Source organism: Hirundo rustica, chromosome 6 (genome assembly GCF_015227805.2).
Source record: "Hirundo rustica isolate bHirRus1 chromosome 6, bHirRus1.pri.v3, whole genome shotgun sequence".
Taxonomy (NCBI): domain Eukaryota; kingdom Metazoa; phylum Chordata; class Aves; order Passeriformes; family Hirundinidae; genus Hirundo; species Hirundo rustica.
Genome location: NC_053455.1, coordinates 16,734,813 through 16,751,726, shown reverse-complemented (window position 1 = coordinate 16,751,726; position 16,914 = coordinate 16,734,813). Strand labels below are relative to the sequence as shown.

The 16,914-nt window shown below is 41.7% G+C and overlaps 1 protein-coding gene across 3 annotated transcripts in view; it reads right to left on the bottom strand.

The window, feature by feature from the left end:
* Nucleotides 1-16,373, bottom strand: part of TTC7B (tetratricopeptide repeat domain 7B) — a 126,904-nt gene extending 110,531 nt beyond the window's left edge. The window contains exon 1 of one of the 3 annotated variants that reach the window (XM_040067348.2): nt 16,142-16,373. In XM_040067348.2, the coding sequence (XP_039923282.1) occupies nt 16,142-16,262 (121 nt within the window). In that variant the 5' untranslated portion in view covers nt 16,263-16,373. The remainder of the gene's footprint in view (nt 1-16,141) is intronic. The other 2 variants (XM_040067345.1, XM_040067347.2) reach the window with 2 other exon arrangements.
* Between the last annotated feature and the right edge of the window lie 541 nt (nt 16,374-16,914).

Sequence of the window (16,914 nt, the reverse complement as noted above, 5' to 3'; positions counted from 1 at the left end):
CTAAACTTTTCTTACTGAAATGTGTTGTTTTCCCTCTAGGCAGAATGCTGTAAAAGTCATCACTCTTCCGGGACTTGAAAAGACCAAACAATGCCTTGCAAACAATGTTTGAACAGAATTAAAATGAGAAGGTTCTACTGTAAATAAGAAATATTTTGGTAATGCATAAGAAACCCACTGTTGGCTGCAGCAGGAAAACAAGTGAGCCTGTGAGGACTGAGCACATTTATGACTCAATATGGCTTAGAGAGTCTTTTCTGTGTTTAGAAAACAAACAAGGATAACACATTATATCAGAGTACAGCAAAAAGCAGGGAAAGGGGCAGTAGATGCTGTCAGCATAGGCACCTGGAGGGACCAGCATCAGGCTTTGAAATCCCTTGCCAACAGCCTCCACTGCTCCACTGCCTTGCAGCAGCAACAGCCACCATCCCCAACAGTCACTGTCAGCTGCATTCCCCTAGGAAAGGGCCCAAGCCAGAAATCCCAGGCTGCTTCCCACCCTAGCTACACAGGCTTGTTTGAAGCAATTTACATTCGTTTTGCCATTCTTTCATTGAAGTCTGTTCAGCAAGAATGAAAACTAAAAGATGTTTCAATGTACTAACTGAAGAAAAAGACATAAAACACATACTTCAACATTAGGCAAGGCACAGGATTATACACAGTGTTGAGCATTTCCACAGATTACAAAACCCCTCCAGATGACATTGCACAACATGTGACTGTTCTTCTAGAAATTTTTAGCTTGTTATCTACTCAATATTTCCCTTGTTGCAATTTTTGTCCATTGACTCCGACCACTGTCTCCATCCATACAGCCAGTCACCTTCTCATCAAAAGCTGTCTGGTTGGTTTGTCCTTAATAAACTCAAGTCAACTGATCCCAACCACCTCTTTATTCTACCAGGACATACTTCCTAATCTTTTCAGGGCCTAAGGTTAGGCTGATCAACCTCCAGTCCCTGGACCCTCCTTGCAAATCGCCATATGTATCTTTTTCCAGTCACCAAGAATCACTCTCCATCACAAGGACCTTTTAAAAAATGAGTGTCCATGCAATGGCCTTGGCCAGCTCTTTCACACTCTGACACAACCCATCAGGCTATTAGAGGCTTGAAATTCCCTTTGCACAACAGAGTAGGGCACAATGCTTCATTTCATGAGACCTTTCCACCAAATAGAATTATTTCCATCAATATCAACATATTTTATGCAAGCTCTAATACATATACTAAAAAGCACAAACGGTACAGACAATTATAAGTGCAGTAAGTAAGCTTTCAAAAAAACCCAATATCCTAGGATTTTTTTTCCATTTTTAAAGATACTCAGATCTATTTTGTTGCGGTTTTCTGCCTATTCTTTCTTTTTCTTCAAACAGAAACCATAGCATAATTGATAAAACTCAACAGCTTGTGTAGCTTCACCTTCAAGCTGCAAACTAAACAAGAAATTAAAGTGACCAAATCTAAACATGGTATTTCAGCCCAAATCTCCTTTGTAACCGACTTACTCCAAACTCCACATTTCATTACCATAGCCACAGTATTATTACAAACAAATAATAAAATCAGATGCTGTGACCAACATTACCCTGCTCAAAGATAGCTTTAGCATAACATTTGGGAGGACAGCAATTCTGCAAGTATTCCATCTCGCTGGAAATCAAAGAGTTTAAACCGCGTGCAAGAAAAGACACCTGACTTTGTACACCAGTTCAAGTTAGTTTGGTTCAAGGGGTTTAACGGGCTGTGCAAAAGGTTCTCAGAAATCAGACGCCTGCTCCAAACTTAGAAAACTTTACCTCATGTCACTGTATGCAGTTAATTGCCTTTCAAAGACTCAGTCATGGGGGGGTCCTTTCAGGATAGGTATTTTACTCATAATATTCAGAAGACCCCAGAGTCTTTTCTGAATGAATACAAATTTTGTTTATGAGCCTCTTTTAAAAGGAGGTTAACAGGAGCGGACCTTGAAAATAATCCTTTAGGTCAGCATGGTAATGTCCCACTTGGGAGTAGAACAATGATGATTAATTTTGTTAATTGTATTTTTAAAGCTAAGTGGCAACTTTAAAAAAGAGTGAAAATATGTAAAACTGGTTACTTTTATGTTTTAAGGGATTTGCAAGTTGATACTTTTTCTCTGATCTGTACTCATCAAAACCAAGGCATTTCATTTAACAAGTAATATTTCTTTTTTATTCAGTTTAATGTTTCACTGAGCAAGCTCCATTTCCAAAGAAGGTTGAGGAAACAAGATGGTCAAACATAGCAAGGAAACTAAACGACACTGTAAAACAAGTGCTTTGGTTCAGGAGCTGAAGTACCACCAAGGCTGTTTACAGTAAAAAGAGAGGTCTATAATTGGCATTTGTTAACACTTCAAATGGCAGAACCTCAGAAGTGCCAAAGAAGAAAGTATCACATGTATCTTTCCCTCTCATATGCAACCCTTCAAGTAGGTCCTAAAAATTGTTCTGGTCCACACTCTTGTAATAAGCATTTCTTAATTAAGTTAAATAGAGCAGATCTATCTCTATGGAGAAAGAGGGAAGAACAACTGTTACTACAGAGGTAAGAACAGCTATACAACAGCACCAGCTGCAAGATATATTTTGTTTATATAAACTGCAGAATTGTCATGGAAGCATATGAAACAACTAGTTTGGATTCTTACAACACATGAGCCAAAGAACAGGTCAGACACCAAATAAAAAGAAAATAAATCACTCACTGCTGGTACAAAAATGTATACCTTGAGGCATGAGGACTTGTAAAACAAAGTGCTGAAATAATTTCTATTACTAATGGGGAAAAGTAAGCAAACAACAGCACTGGCACATTCAAGAGGAAAGTGTAGCCATATCAGCTGCACCACAGAAAGAGGAAGACTAGCTTTAGAAGACTCAATTCTCAACCATTCGTGGAGTCACAATGGAACAAGATGGATAGACACAGATCTAGCACTCTACAGAAAGATTGTAAGAATATTCCTCTCTCACACACAGCAGAATGACTCATACTGGGGAAAGGAAGAGGAGAGAAACAAGAAGCCGTCTCTGGAAAATTTAATTTATCCTGTCTTTCCCTTCCCTCTCTCATCCTCCCCCCTTCAGCCTAAGATAAGCTTCACCTCTCTGATAATGACTTGAAAACTTTAGAAATTTGACGTTTCTAAAAACAGGACACAAGCAAGAAAAGCAAGAACAACACCTTTACATTCAAGCTGGCACATACTCTGAAACTATCCAGGCACCCTAAGATGAGAATCAAAGTTGTTTATAGGACACAGGTATTTTGTTCCCATCCTTGATGCAAGGCAGAGAAGCTAATGACCCACACAGTAGCCAGATACAGTCAAAGTGCAGCAACATGCACTGCCCATACTTTCCTTCAAAGAAAAGGTGGGAGAGGAGAAAAGAGCGGCTGCAATTCACACACAGACCTGACCCAGCAGCAAAACAAAAGCTGCTCTTCTAGGTCATTCACAGACAGCACAGCTCACCCTTCCCCTGTATGACTGCTGTAGATTATGAGATAGAGCACCATGAGAAAGAGAGAAGGAGAGTTACTGTCAGACTGGCTTTTATCACAGAAGTGCTGCACTGGTGCAGCTGCTGATGATTAGCACTTGAAAACAACAGCTCACAGACTGCAAACCATAAAAGCCACTGCAAAGCAGAATTTTCTTATTTACGGAGCCACTCATCAGCTAAGTCAGTCAATCAGGGCCAGATATCGGCAAGAAACTTTTAAATCAAATTATTACTGAGAGAGTACTTTGTTAACAAAGCATTGGCTTTATGGGTGTCAACCATTCTGTGCCAGTAAGAGCAACATTCAATGGTGCTTGTAACAAAATTCCAGTTACATGGACATTTCTGAAGGAAACCACTTATGAAGCCATAGTTCTAGCAGAATTTTTCATTAGTTTTAGCTATGCCTTAAGACATCCTGAAATAGTACAAGAAGTTTGAGAAGAATTTGCTTTTCTTTTACTTCCAGGACAGTAAATGAGTGATCTAGATGATATTCTTCCATGAGACACTTTATAGAGACAGAATTAAACAGTGTAAAGTTGATACCTTGAAGTTCAGTGTTCCTTCATCTAGTCTAAATAGATGTTTCAGAAGAAAAACTCCTCAACAACAGTTTCAATACCACGAAAACCAGTATCCCACTTTTAGAAAACTGACTAAGCTATGGTTCAGTATAAAATTCTTGATTAAAGGAAAGACTCCCTCTTATTCATCTACTTCTCTGCTGAAGAATTCATCAACAACAATTACTTGGCAGATTTAGGGGTTATTTGATGACTTATATCTCAGCTGCATTGCAGAACCATTTTGGAGAAGAACAGCCTAACTTGCCCACCTGTTTCTGCAACATCACAGTACCACTGAAACAATCCACCTGACTAATAGGATGTCCTCTGCCTATCATCAGACAGCTCTGAGCACCTTGGGACTCCAAGACAAACTCAAAGATGCTTTAGGTGAAAGGCCCATTTCTCTTAGCACTCAAAGTAAAACCAAAAACCACCAACACTTCATGTAAATTGCTTTCTTTTGGCTTAGAGAAAGCTTAGACATTTGTACAAAATGGCTTGAGAAGAGCCTTGTGTAGACATGGCTATCCCTCTTTGCAATATGGATCAATATTAATCATCTTCAAAATAAGAATACAGGCTGGCATAAATAGGGGGTAGGGAAAAACACACTATGATGTGTCTTTGTAAAGCAGTCTCCAAAAGCATCACGATGAAAGCTGCATTGCTACTTTATTTTTAATATGTGAGTTTTTTAAGCAAATCTTCAGTATCAGGATCTGAGGCAGTTACTCATACAAAAACAGAATTAAAATAGAGGATTAGTCTTCATTTATCCTTGGTCAAGGATGAAGTGTTGCCATACTGTATGAGCTTTGTGAGATGTTTACAGCTCTGTAGCTGAATTCTCACAGTCTGTACTATAAACAATCGGTGTTTTCCACATTTCTTTCTGATCAGAGTCAACTGATTGACTTCCAGTCTGGCCAGTGGGATGGAGAGGCGGTAACCTTGTTCTCCAATCCCTGGTCATTGTTCAAAATCTATGTAAGTGAGGTCTTTGTAAATAATAAAAAGTTCTTCAGCCTTCGTCTTTGTGGAGTCAGATCTGTGAGTATCTTTTGTGTCCTCTAGCTACAATGAAGATTACTTGTAATACTAATATTTACTTAGGTTAAAACCATGGTCTATCTTGAACCATCCACTGAATCACATGCTAAAATGCAAAATAGCCACCCTTCTGATGAATGCTACCACAACCTCCAGGCACTTGAAGAAGCCAGAGGTTGTTAGCAGAAGATGGAGAGAGAAAGAATAGAATGGCAATTGCATACAGCTTAAAAAAAAATAAATAATAATAATAAAAAAGGTGTAGCTGAATACAGATTAGGAGCTCTCTCTTGCCTTCAGAATTCACTCCAAGAAGTGACTTTAAAAGTTTATTCAATTCCAGAGTACACCAAGATAGGTACATAGTGAATGATGACATGGTCTCAATAGAACTAAGGAACCTGCTTGCTACCTGTTGTTCTGTTATTACCAAATAACTATTTTGGTAAAGTATTACTTTCCCTGTGGCGGTTAACAGACTCAGATGAAAAAGCAAAGTTTGTTTCAATCATTTGACTACTATATATGTGCTTTCTCAAGTGTTCCTAATATTAATGCAGAAAAGGTAATTTTTTTAAGGGTCTGATAATTATTTTTTTCAGAAGGAGATACTTGGAAGGTATAACAAACACACCTCTTGGATAACAACTGCTATCACAGCTAGGGCAACAACTATCAACAATCCTTCTCCTGTTATCGAATCTCCATGCACCAGATGTTTCTCTGCAATTAAACATCCATATCATGCTGCCGTGGTACACTGGCAAGAATACACATGATCCTGTGCTAACAACAATAGTTGTGTTAACAACACATTATCAACAGCTCAACGTCTACAGCAAGAAAGAGTAGGAGAAAAACACTCCTTCTTCCTTATATGCCAAATGGCATAGATTAAAATAAATAGTTTTAGTACTTTATTTCCCCTTCCTCTGAATTACACAGCTGCAAGGAAAAAAAAAGGTGCATAATTCGGATAAAATCTCCTACCACAATGATTTAAGCAAAGAGGCTCAACCTCAGACTCAGGCTCTGGGGATCTGAATTTGAATAGAATGTATTTAGGAACAGGAAATACAGAGCATAATACCTACCGAATCTGACTGGCCAAACAAACTTTAATTTTCCCTTGTAAGCAGCAGATAAATCTAGAAGCATGTTATATCACACGTTGTATCATTTCACCCACTCTTAACCAAAATCTTAAATATTTCAGGTAACTTATATTAGATTCTTAAAAACTACAACTATCCAAATGCATTGAAGTCTATAGATCATGGTTATCATTAGCCTCAAAGGAAGACAATGCACAAGATGAGATTAATTAGATGAAGCATGGAGTTGTAAGAATAGAAGATGCTTCAACTGCTCTGGAGTCCAGAAAGAGGAAGAAAAATGAAAAACTGAAGTCCTAACTCAGGACTATTTAAAAAAAAAAAAAAAAAAAAAAAAAAAGGGTAGGAAAGGGACAAAGGGTAAAGAGGACAAGTATATAAGATTTCCAGGATCCCAAAGGGACTGTACATCAATATGCAGAATTCCAGGAAGTTGAGATTTGCTTTGTAAACTCCCTTCTGGTGCTTCAAGCCTTCCCAGAGGAAAACTAACTTGGGACTGAGAAAAGAATCTGTTCCTACTCAATCCTTAAAACTCTTAGTCTCTCTAAAGGTAAAACTGAAGGCTTAGAGTACCTGAAGGGTTGCATGCTGCAGTATTTCATGATGATTTTTCCCTCAGACATCCTGTAACATTCTGGAAAAACATTATGCCCAAATTAAAAAAAAAAAAAAAAAAAAAAAAGGAATTTTATCCAGGAGTGATATGCAGCAAGAAGGATCCCAAAGGGGTCAATTGCTCTATATAGTAACCAGGCAAAGATTTCAGAGATTTCTGTAAAACAGCTGAAAACAAGAAAAATCGTGTAGCTTCCCACAGAACATTTACTATGAAGGACATTTAAAAACTGAGCTTTCTTTCAGAGGAGGATCTGGAAATCCTGGATCCAGAACTGATTTTGTATTCATCTGGCAGAAAAAGCATGAAACACATGTTTTTTGCCCATGCACTTAAAGCAGGCATTTGCTCTGTTCACAATGTAAGAGCATTGGCTTGAAGCGGAATATCAGTACAAGTATCCAAGTAGTCATTCCACTTTGTGCTCAGCACTTAGTAAATCTGGACCAGGAGCTACTTAAATTAAAATGAATGCTAAAACTCTTCTTAGATTTCTACAAGGTTTACATTGAAAACAAGGAAAACAATATACATATATACAGATGTCACTTATGATTCCATCCCTGACTACTTAGTAGCAAGAATTCACAGCATCAGAGGATGGCTGAGGCTGGAAGATCTGGAGATCATCTAGTCCAACACCCCTGATCCAAGCAAGACCAACTAGAGCAGGTTGCCCAGGATCTCATCCAGCCAGGTCTCTGGAGACAGCAGAAAGGTATGCAGAGAATATGTGCAGCCCAACAAGCACTACTGGCAAAAAGGCTGCACACTGATGCAGATGTCACACATGTAAAACCAGAAGCAGAAAATACAGAGTCAGCTGTGCAAAGAAATTTAATTTTACTCACTAAATCACCTTCAATTATATACAGTCATTCATCTCTGCCTCTTTAGTACACAGTGGGCATGGAACCTTTTTACTGTGCAGCTATATAATAGCTACACAAATTTCCTGCTTGACAGCCAAAACTTGCTTTGAAGAAAAATATCCAATCTATTTATACACAGGCAAATTTACTTTCAAAGTACCACTACTACTGACATTTTTTTTTATGATGGCACATACTAAGAACAGAAAACTGTTTCAAATGATTTTTTTTTTTAAGGACATCAGAACAATAAATAATCGAGCCAAGGCAGTCACAATGTAACGTCGAGAATATCGACAGGCTTACAACTGAATAAAACTCATCCCATTCAGTCAAATGTAATGTAAAACCAAGAAATAAGAACACAGGTCATACCCAGGACTAGGAAACACCAAGTATAGGAAACAGGACCATCATCATCTTTAAGTGTTTGACTGGAAACAATTCTATCAACCACACTGAGGAAGAATGGTCAAAATTTAGCTTCTTCCCATCTATGTTTTATTTAGGTTATAAAGATCAAAAAATGACTGGGAGAACAGGACAAGCACATGTTCTGATAGCTAGGAAATCATTCCAATCTTGCTTCTTGCCATGATTTATTTCTCAAAGGACAAAACAGTTTTCCTGTTGCTACTACCAACAACAACAAAATACTAGGGACTACTAGATGGAAGGCAAAAACCAAGCCATGTCATAAGGACAGTGGCTCTTGTCCATTCTCTACCAAACAGCCATATTGCAGCACAGAGCAAATTTGAGAGATGATGACAATGGAATCCAACTTTGTCACAAAAAGATAATGACTGACAAAAAAATGAAATCACTAATTAATTGCTAGATCAGAAGAGAGACATTTTTCATCTTTGGGGTGACCCAAAGCTCAAATGAAAGTACATACATGAGCCTCTGTTCCCCAGAAGGCAAGATCTTGCAGTTCTCTACCATTTCAAATCTTCTACTCCTAGCATCCACGTCCACCTGGGAAGCCCCAAGTAAATTCTTGAAAGATAGTACCCTACATCTGTCAGTCTCAGAGACAATTGCCTCAGGTACATAACTACCAGTGTTAAGACAGAAAATACCTTTTGGCAGCTTGGTTGGTTGGTGTTTTGGTGGGGTTCATTTTTTGTGGGTTTGGTTTGTTTATTTTATTATTCTACCAGCTGTTCTAAAAACAATAGGTTCCTATTCTGCCTTTCCTTAAACTCAGCTCTAATGCAGTCCCATTAAAGCCTTGATTAATGCACACCATTTTGTTCCCATTAAGGCAAAGAGACTGTAATTAAATAGTAAAAAGAAAAACAGAAGTGTAGCTGCAATCTAAGCCCACACTTGAGATAAGGCACACTTAAGAGATGAGCTAAACTTGTTTGTATAATTAACTGCAGAAAATTATGGGAGGGCCTGTAAGCTGCTGGTGTTTTCATATCTTAGTGGCCTTTGCAAAAGTTTTATGGAGATAAACCAAGTTACCGGTCTCAGGTGAGCTGCATTCAAACTTCTAGAAAAAAAAGGGATTTCCCACACACTTTTTGTTAAAGAAGCAGTTTACAACTCTAGACAATATGAGATTATAGTAAAGGATTTCAGTTTATGCATACAAATTCTGAGTGGAATCATACCATTTACACACAGGTCATCAGTGGGGTGGGAACTTGCAGAAACTCATGCAACACCTCCTGAAGTAACTCTTGAGCAACTGATAACATCACTGATCAGCGCAGCTACTAAAAACTGCCACTGTGTATTCTGCCACACATTTGCTAACACCAGAAAAATGCCCAGATTCAGCACCTCCCTCCACAGCCTAGAGCAGAGATCAAATGCTCTCCAATTATTAAAGGTCTGGCTACCCACCTCACACTACTAGCCAGACATCCTTACTTCCTCCAATTTATCTCAGCGTCCTGCCACTTTACTTTTTACAAAGACTTTATCTTCAGTCACTCCTTATCAGCTCATATTAAACAGCATTCAGTGCAGAGAAAACTGTGAAGAACTGAACCATTAAATTCTAAGATTTTATTCTTAAAAGTACAGGTTTGTGGGGAGGAGGAATGGCCCAGATTTGGTAGGGAAGAAGAATGGCTCATATTTGGTACAGTTAAGGACCTACTGCTCCCTTCTTTACTACCATGCAAATCAAACCCAAACAAAAGTGGTATCAATGATCCTGAGTTTATGCAAATGAACTTATTTCCCTATAGAAAAGTTAATCTTAACTTTTAACCCTTGAAGTTAATTTAAAGAAACTGAGAGCAGCTATAATACAGATATATACTAGTATCTATTCACAAATCTGGCTACTATTTCTTGTAACTTTTAAGCAAGGCAAAGGCGCAATCAATCCATCATTGCTACATGAGACATCCAATTTCTAAAATAACTGCATTCATAATATATAGAAATATCCTTATAAATGTAAGCAGCTATAAGCTCCAAATACCCAAAATACTTAGTTCATTCCACTAAGACCAACTACATGCTTCCTCACAGTTACCTTAACCTTTGCCCTCCACTGGCTGCTGCTACTGTGCACTTTCCACCAGCTACTCAGACTCCTGTGGGAGGCAAATGAGCTTGGCAAGCCCGCAGATACAGCAGGCCTCAGAACAAGAAGCAGAGTTTTCTGCTGGCCAAGCACAGTAATTCCCACCTCTGGTGTTCATCAACACAAGGGAGAGGCCAGGAACACATAACCAGGAGAAGTTGCACAGAGAAGAGGCAGCTTGATTAAAGGCAGGGAGAAAGAGCTACTCTACATAAGATAGCAGCGAGGCGTTAGACCAGCTTGGTTACTTGTGAAATCACACACTAGCATTTTCTATCCCAGATGAACACGCAGTGTGAGTACAAGCAGACGATCCACATCATCACTTACACTGTTGTAACACCCCTGGCTATCTGAAGAAACAAAGCTGTCAGTCAAAAATAAGACAGCACATCTAAGTACTGTCACCACTTTTGCTCCTCATTCAGAAAAATGTCTGTCCATAGTAAGCTTTTTCTGTAAATGAGACAGCGGATGCAACAGGAGGAAAACAAATAAGATAACAAGTGAAGAGAGTCCTCCACTTCTACTTTTGTGGACATGCAAAAAGGCATGTCACATGGGCTGCAAACTTTCCTGGTAGAGATGTCAATCTCTTAGGAAACTTTTGCATATACAAATCACAGTACAAACTCTATGTATAAAACCAAACAAATTTGGTAAACACCTTCTAAGTAGGGCAGGAGTCCTAAGAGGTTTAGAAATCCCTTGTTTTCTCTGAGGATAAGCTTTAACCATACATCTGAGGTCTTGTATTTCACAAGGCTGCAAAACAGATGAAAACTGATAAGATGTTTCTATTTTTTGGTCGTACTTATATCAAGATAAGGGAGCGGTGTAGAAAATTATACATGTAAAAGAATTCATTATCCATTGGGTTTGCTTACTCTGTTCCATTACTCTGCCAGGATCAATGTGAGGATATATCTAATAGCAAACTACAGAAAAAAGGTATTGAGAGGAAAGGCAGTCAGAGAAAAGATCCCAGACAAGACAAATCAAACAGAAATGGGATAGCAAAAGTAGTAAGAAATTCACTAAGTAAAAAATCATTGTGTTACAGTGTTGGTGTATTTCCATGAGCAAACTTGATACCTGTAGGTAATGTTCTATTTTCATGGCAATGTCACAATGCTCTTGGTAGCATATAGATCTGTGAACTTCCTGGGTATGCATCCTCTCCCCACAGTAATGCAATATTTCCTACTGGCTAAGGTTTCTACAGAACTACATCATTCTACCTCATTTGAATGACAAAAATTCACCCCCCCAGCGCTTTTCCAGACAGAGCCATACAACTTACTGAACTTGAGCAAGGTCACTTTCCAATTACAGCAACAATGAATGGCCGGAAACACCCATGGAAATTCACGGATCCTATACTTTATCCATTCAGCTGGCTACTGAACCAACCTAAGGTTTCCTCATTTTGTTTCCAAAGGAAGGAAAGAAAACACAAGAGTTCTGATGTTCTGAAAATGCCCTGAGTAGATACAACCTTCACACTGAAACCCACTGTAGACACTCCTATGAGACACTACTGTTTCATCAAAAATACATGATGGCCTTGCAATCAGCTTTGCAATGTGATTGTTAGCTTCCAATTGTGTTTCTCAGTTCTGGGAGCACTTTAAATACATTCAGATTAGTTTCAGATATGGAGCATTTAGTATTTTAACCTCTTCCAATATTCTGCGAGCAAGCATTTATGTACGCAAAGCATCCACTAATTGCCATGACCATGCTTCACCATCACGCTGTTCAATTGCAAAGTTAGATGAAATTCAACCAGCGATGAAAATTTCTTCAGTTCGCTTTCTTAGAAGGAACCTTTTTAAGTTAGTTAAACCAGGTGGGACCAATCACTAAGTTTCATTAGTGAAAACTGCTCTAAGATTTTATTTCTAACAACTTGGGGTTTTTCTCAGTTCCATTCAAGAGGTGATACTCAGGATGGGATCACTGAATACGTGAGGACCGCCTGGAATAGGCTACAGACTATCCAAGGACAGCATCTTTTGACCTTCAGCGCAGCAGCATGATTTCTTCACCAACTGCTACAGTTATTGAAAATCCTGCTCTACTGGTTATAACCTGCAAGGTGCTGGCAGCAGAGGGGCTGCAGGAGTAGCTTCAGTGGGAAAAGGCCAGGGGTTGCCCTGCTCCAGGCCCAGCTGGTTCCAACAGTAGCACAGCCAGACGCAGCTGAGCCCCTCAGCACAACTGACAACACTTCAGGGAAAGTGTATTTAACAAAGGGCAGAAAATGCCACAGAACAAAACAAAAGAGAACAAAAGGAGTGAGAAATGGAAAACAAACAAACAAACAAACAACAACAACATCAAGGTCAGAGAGGGACAGAGGTGCTCCACAGTGCCAGAAAAGGGACCTAAGGAACGTTCTGTGGAGGACCCAAGCCAGGTGGATATGCCCTGAAGGAACTGTGGAGAACCTGTTGTAAAACAGAACCGCTGTCAGTGGGGAGCTAATGCCAGAGCAGAGGAAAAACCTGAGAAGGAAGGAGCAGCAGGAAGAAACTATCTTGCACCAACTGCGAACACTTTGCCCCCTGCCCCACATGGGGAGGGGCACAGAAGTCTGGGGCACAGGAGTGAAGTTCAGCCTGGGGAAAGGGAGAGAAAAAGTGTTACTTTCAAGTCTGTCTTTCTGTCTTAGTATCTGACTCTATTTTAACTGGCAACAAATTAAATTCAGTTACTCCAAATCAAGCCTATTTTGCCTAAAACAGTAACTAGTAAGTGATCTCCTAGTCTTTACTCGAAGCTACCATCTTATCCTACCTTTTGCCCCTGCCCCTCTAAGAAAAGGGGAGAGACTGAGCAGCTGGGTGGCACGTGGTGTTAGCCAAGGCTAACTCAGCACCCTGCACATAACAGTTTTAACCCAATCTTTTAGCAGAATGCTGATGAAGCAAGAGCTCAAACCAAGATCTGTGTTACAAGGCAGGAATCTCATTACTGCTGCTGAGTCCTGGTTCTGAAGTAGAGAAATATAATACGAATAGGCTAAGTGGCTAACAAATCTGAGTCACATTAAAGACCTTTTCTCCATTCATCCATCTATCTTTTTATTCATTGTGAAAGCAATGCAAGTCACAGGCTTGACACAAAATATGCATTTTCTATGATCCAAATTGTAACTGTTACATACAGAATAGCAAAAGTAGTGACAAATTCATCAATATTTCTCTTCTCTCTTTTTCTTAAAGCTCAGCAAGCTCAGAAAGCCTTTCAAAAGCAATCCATCAGACACATAAATTTGTTCTAGTATCATTTTTATGCATCCAAAATCCTACCTAAACTGTCATTTATATTTGATCCATTGCCAGGTTCGATGCACAGACTTCTGTTATGGAGTAGATAGGATTCATCAGCAGAACTAAATAGAATAAACAATACAATAATCAAGTGCACTCAAAATACTGCACCTCTCAAGTGCTGCATTTTGTCAGAAGTACAACTGTTGCCTTGTGTATCCACACAGACCTTCATCCTGGGAGCTGCCATTGCTGTTTCCTCCTTCATCTTATTTAGGCTGCAAGCTTCAAGAAATGGGAATTTGCTGATGCAAAACAGCCCAAATAATAACTTGGATCATTAAACTTTTTATCAAGTTGTCTAATCTCCAATTCCAAAAAGGAGCTGTAACTGAGTCTTAGTAAAATAAGTCTATTCTTTTGCAATAGTGCAAGACCGAAGAGATTACCGGAGAGCTTCCCCAAAGGATTCATTCCCAACTGTGTTCAAAGAGCAATAAACATTATTCCTAGCAATGTTGATATCCTCCGTTAAAATGTTCCAGCATTAAAGAATTGAAGCAAATTCCCTACACACACATACACGATCAGAATGAATATTCTCTTCCCTTTCCCTCTTCCCTATGCTTTTAAACCATTCCTATGACAAATTGTTACATATTCAGCCAAAAAACAGATTCTTGTTATCCATTCACAAGTCAAAACATCAGTACAGAAGGATGCAGTAAAGTTCAGGGTACTGAACTTTTAAGTTAATTGCTTCAGATTAAGTAACAACAGGGATATGCATCGGAGTGCCTTTCAGTTCACATCTCTCTTCATGGGTAGAACAGAGACACTGCCTCTCCTTGGCAGTCTCACTAGCTGATAACCTTGGCCTGCAACCTGTTAGTTACACCTGGATCTGGAAAACAAACTTCCAGTTTTCGACACCCTCAACAGCATGTGAAGGCATTTCATTAAACAAATTATGCTCCTCCTGTGTTACTCCAATAGGGAAGGAAAATCCCATATGATCACTTAATTTCCTGTTTATGTTCTCAGTTAGCCAGTCTTGGAAGTCACACACATTGACTTAATCCTTTGTGTACTGTCAAAAAAGAGATAAAATCTGCATATGATACTTTCCCGTGTTTTAAAGATCAGGAAATGCTTCAATAATTTGTATTTTGACTGGTACAGAATCTAGAAGATACCTTCATAGGAAAACCACTGAAGTATAAAGTAATGCAGACTGTATAATCTCTGATATGTTTAAGCTAGGTAAAACGTATACAGGTTAGAGAAATTTAAGTCAAACTCTCACTAACATCTCCTGCCTAGTTCTCCCTGCCTGTCTGAAATACCTAAGTACATCTTGAAGCTATGAAGATCGTGCTTCCCAACTAGACAGCAAAAACATATTTGCCTTTGCTTGAAATGATCTCTAGCTAGCTCATAGTCTATCACTCAGTGATGCATGTCCTGAAACTGAAGATACCTTCCATGTTTTCACTCATGTTTATTTTTAGTTAGCATAACACCAGGGTCAGGAACACCACTCAGTTGTTCTTAAAGCCAACACATATAAATGTTATCTACTACCCATTTATTATTAAATTCTTTTCTCTTCTTTGAGTCGGGCTTTCCCTCTTCTATTTATATTTCTATAGAGCTGAATCGTGCCGTTTTCTTTCCCATCTAAACATGCAAAGCTATCATTGCTTTCACAACAAACTTCCGGTGATTGTAATGTTATGCCTCATCCTCTCTTAACTTATCACCTCTGAATTCACCCCAAGTTTTGCTTTCGCAGACTTGATCGCTCTCCGAAAATACCTTCAGGTCCACCTCAGGCAGATCAGTGAGCCCAGAGAGGCACACACTATCCCCATATTTTTCTCACACAGAATTAAGGCATCCATGGCAAAGAGAACTTCCCGTATCTCCCTCGTTCATTGCATACTTCCATGCCTCACAATGAAGCATTGCTTTTCACCTCCTTCAGTTAAACATATAGAAGTTTGTGACATAAGAATTAAGACACAAGCAAAATATTTATAGTTTTTACGGCACAACAAATGAAGCAGCACTATATTGCTGAGGTTTGCTATTAAGAGAAAGGAAGCCTTCGTACGACACGCTGCGCACAGATACTCTGGCAGTCGCAGAAGGACGTTTCGGGCTTTATGCACGCTGTCAGCATGTGCGCCCGCAAACTGCAGCGCTCGTGATAAACACCGGGCTGCTCGGCGCTCCGGGCTCGAACGCACAGGGCCGCGCCGCCTGCAGACGGAGCGAGCGCGGCCCCCGGCTCCGCGGGGCTCCGCGGGCGGGCCCCCAGCCCCGCCGGCCGCTGTGCGCGGCGCCTCCGGCCGGGGCTGGGCCCGGGGCGGCTCCCGCCTCCCTCCGCGCCGCTCCCGCCCGGCCGGGCCGCCCCGACCCGCTGCCCGCCCCTCCCGCCGGCGGCCCCGCCGCCTCCCCGGCCTCCGCAGGCCCCTCTCGCCGGCCCGCCCGGCTGCACCTGCCGGGCCCCCGCCGCCGCCCGCCCCGCGCCGCACCGTTCGCGATGAGCTTGGCCGAGAGCTGCTTGACGAGCTCGGGGATCCGCTCCCACTGGCACTCCGAGCGGCACCGCTCGATCTCCGTCTCCAGCCGCGAGCCCGCCTTCCTGGTGGCCATGGTCGGGCCGAGGGGCCCCGGCGGGGAAAGGGGCCGGGGCGGCGGGCAGGGGGAGGCGGGGACGGGCGGCGGCGGCCCCGGGAGCGGCGGAACTCGAGCGCCGCGGCCGCGCCGCGCCGGCGGCCCCGGAGCGCCGGGAGCAGCGCCCCCTGGCGGCGGCGCGGCGCGGGGCGGGGCCAGCGGCGGGGCCGGGCGGGCCTGGCGGGAGCGCGGCCGGGGCTGAGGGGCCGCTCCCGGGGCCCGACAGCGCTGCCCGGGCCCCCGCGGGAGGAGCGGGGAGAGCGGGAAGGACGGCGATGGGGCGAGAGGACGAGTCTTGTAATGCCACCGCCGCGCCGCTGAAGGTGCCGCTGGCAGCGGGCCCGTACCGCGGGCACCGGCGGGAGCTGCCCCGTCAGAAGCCGCTCAGGCGTGCCGGGGGCGGCACGTCCCGCTGATTCTGCTCCTCCACGGGCGATGGGCACCACACACCGCCCCACACCCCTACCCGTGCTACGCTTTCCCCTTCCACAGAAGGTGACGCAAAATTAGCTCCTGCCTGTCTCTGGTCACCTCTTGGCCCACCTTGAAACCGGTCACCCACGCTCGCCCGAGGGTTTTTCCTCTGTTTAATGGCGCTCTCCCATTTTCGTCCTCACACCACGGTCTCTGC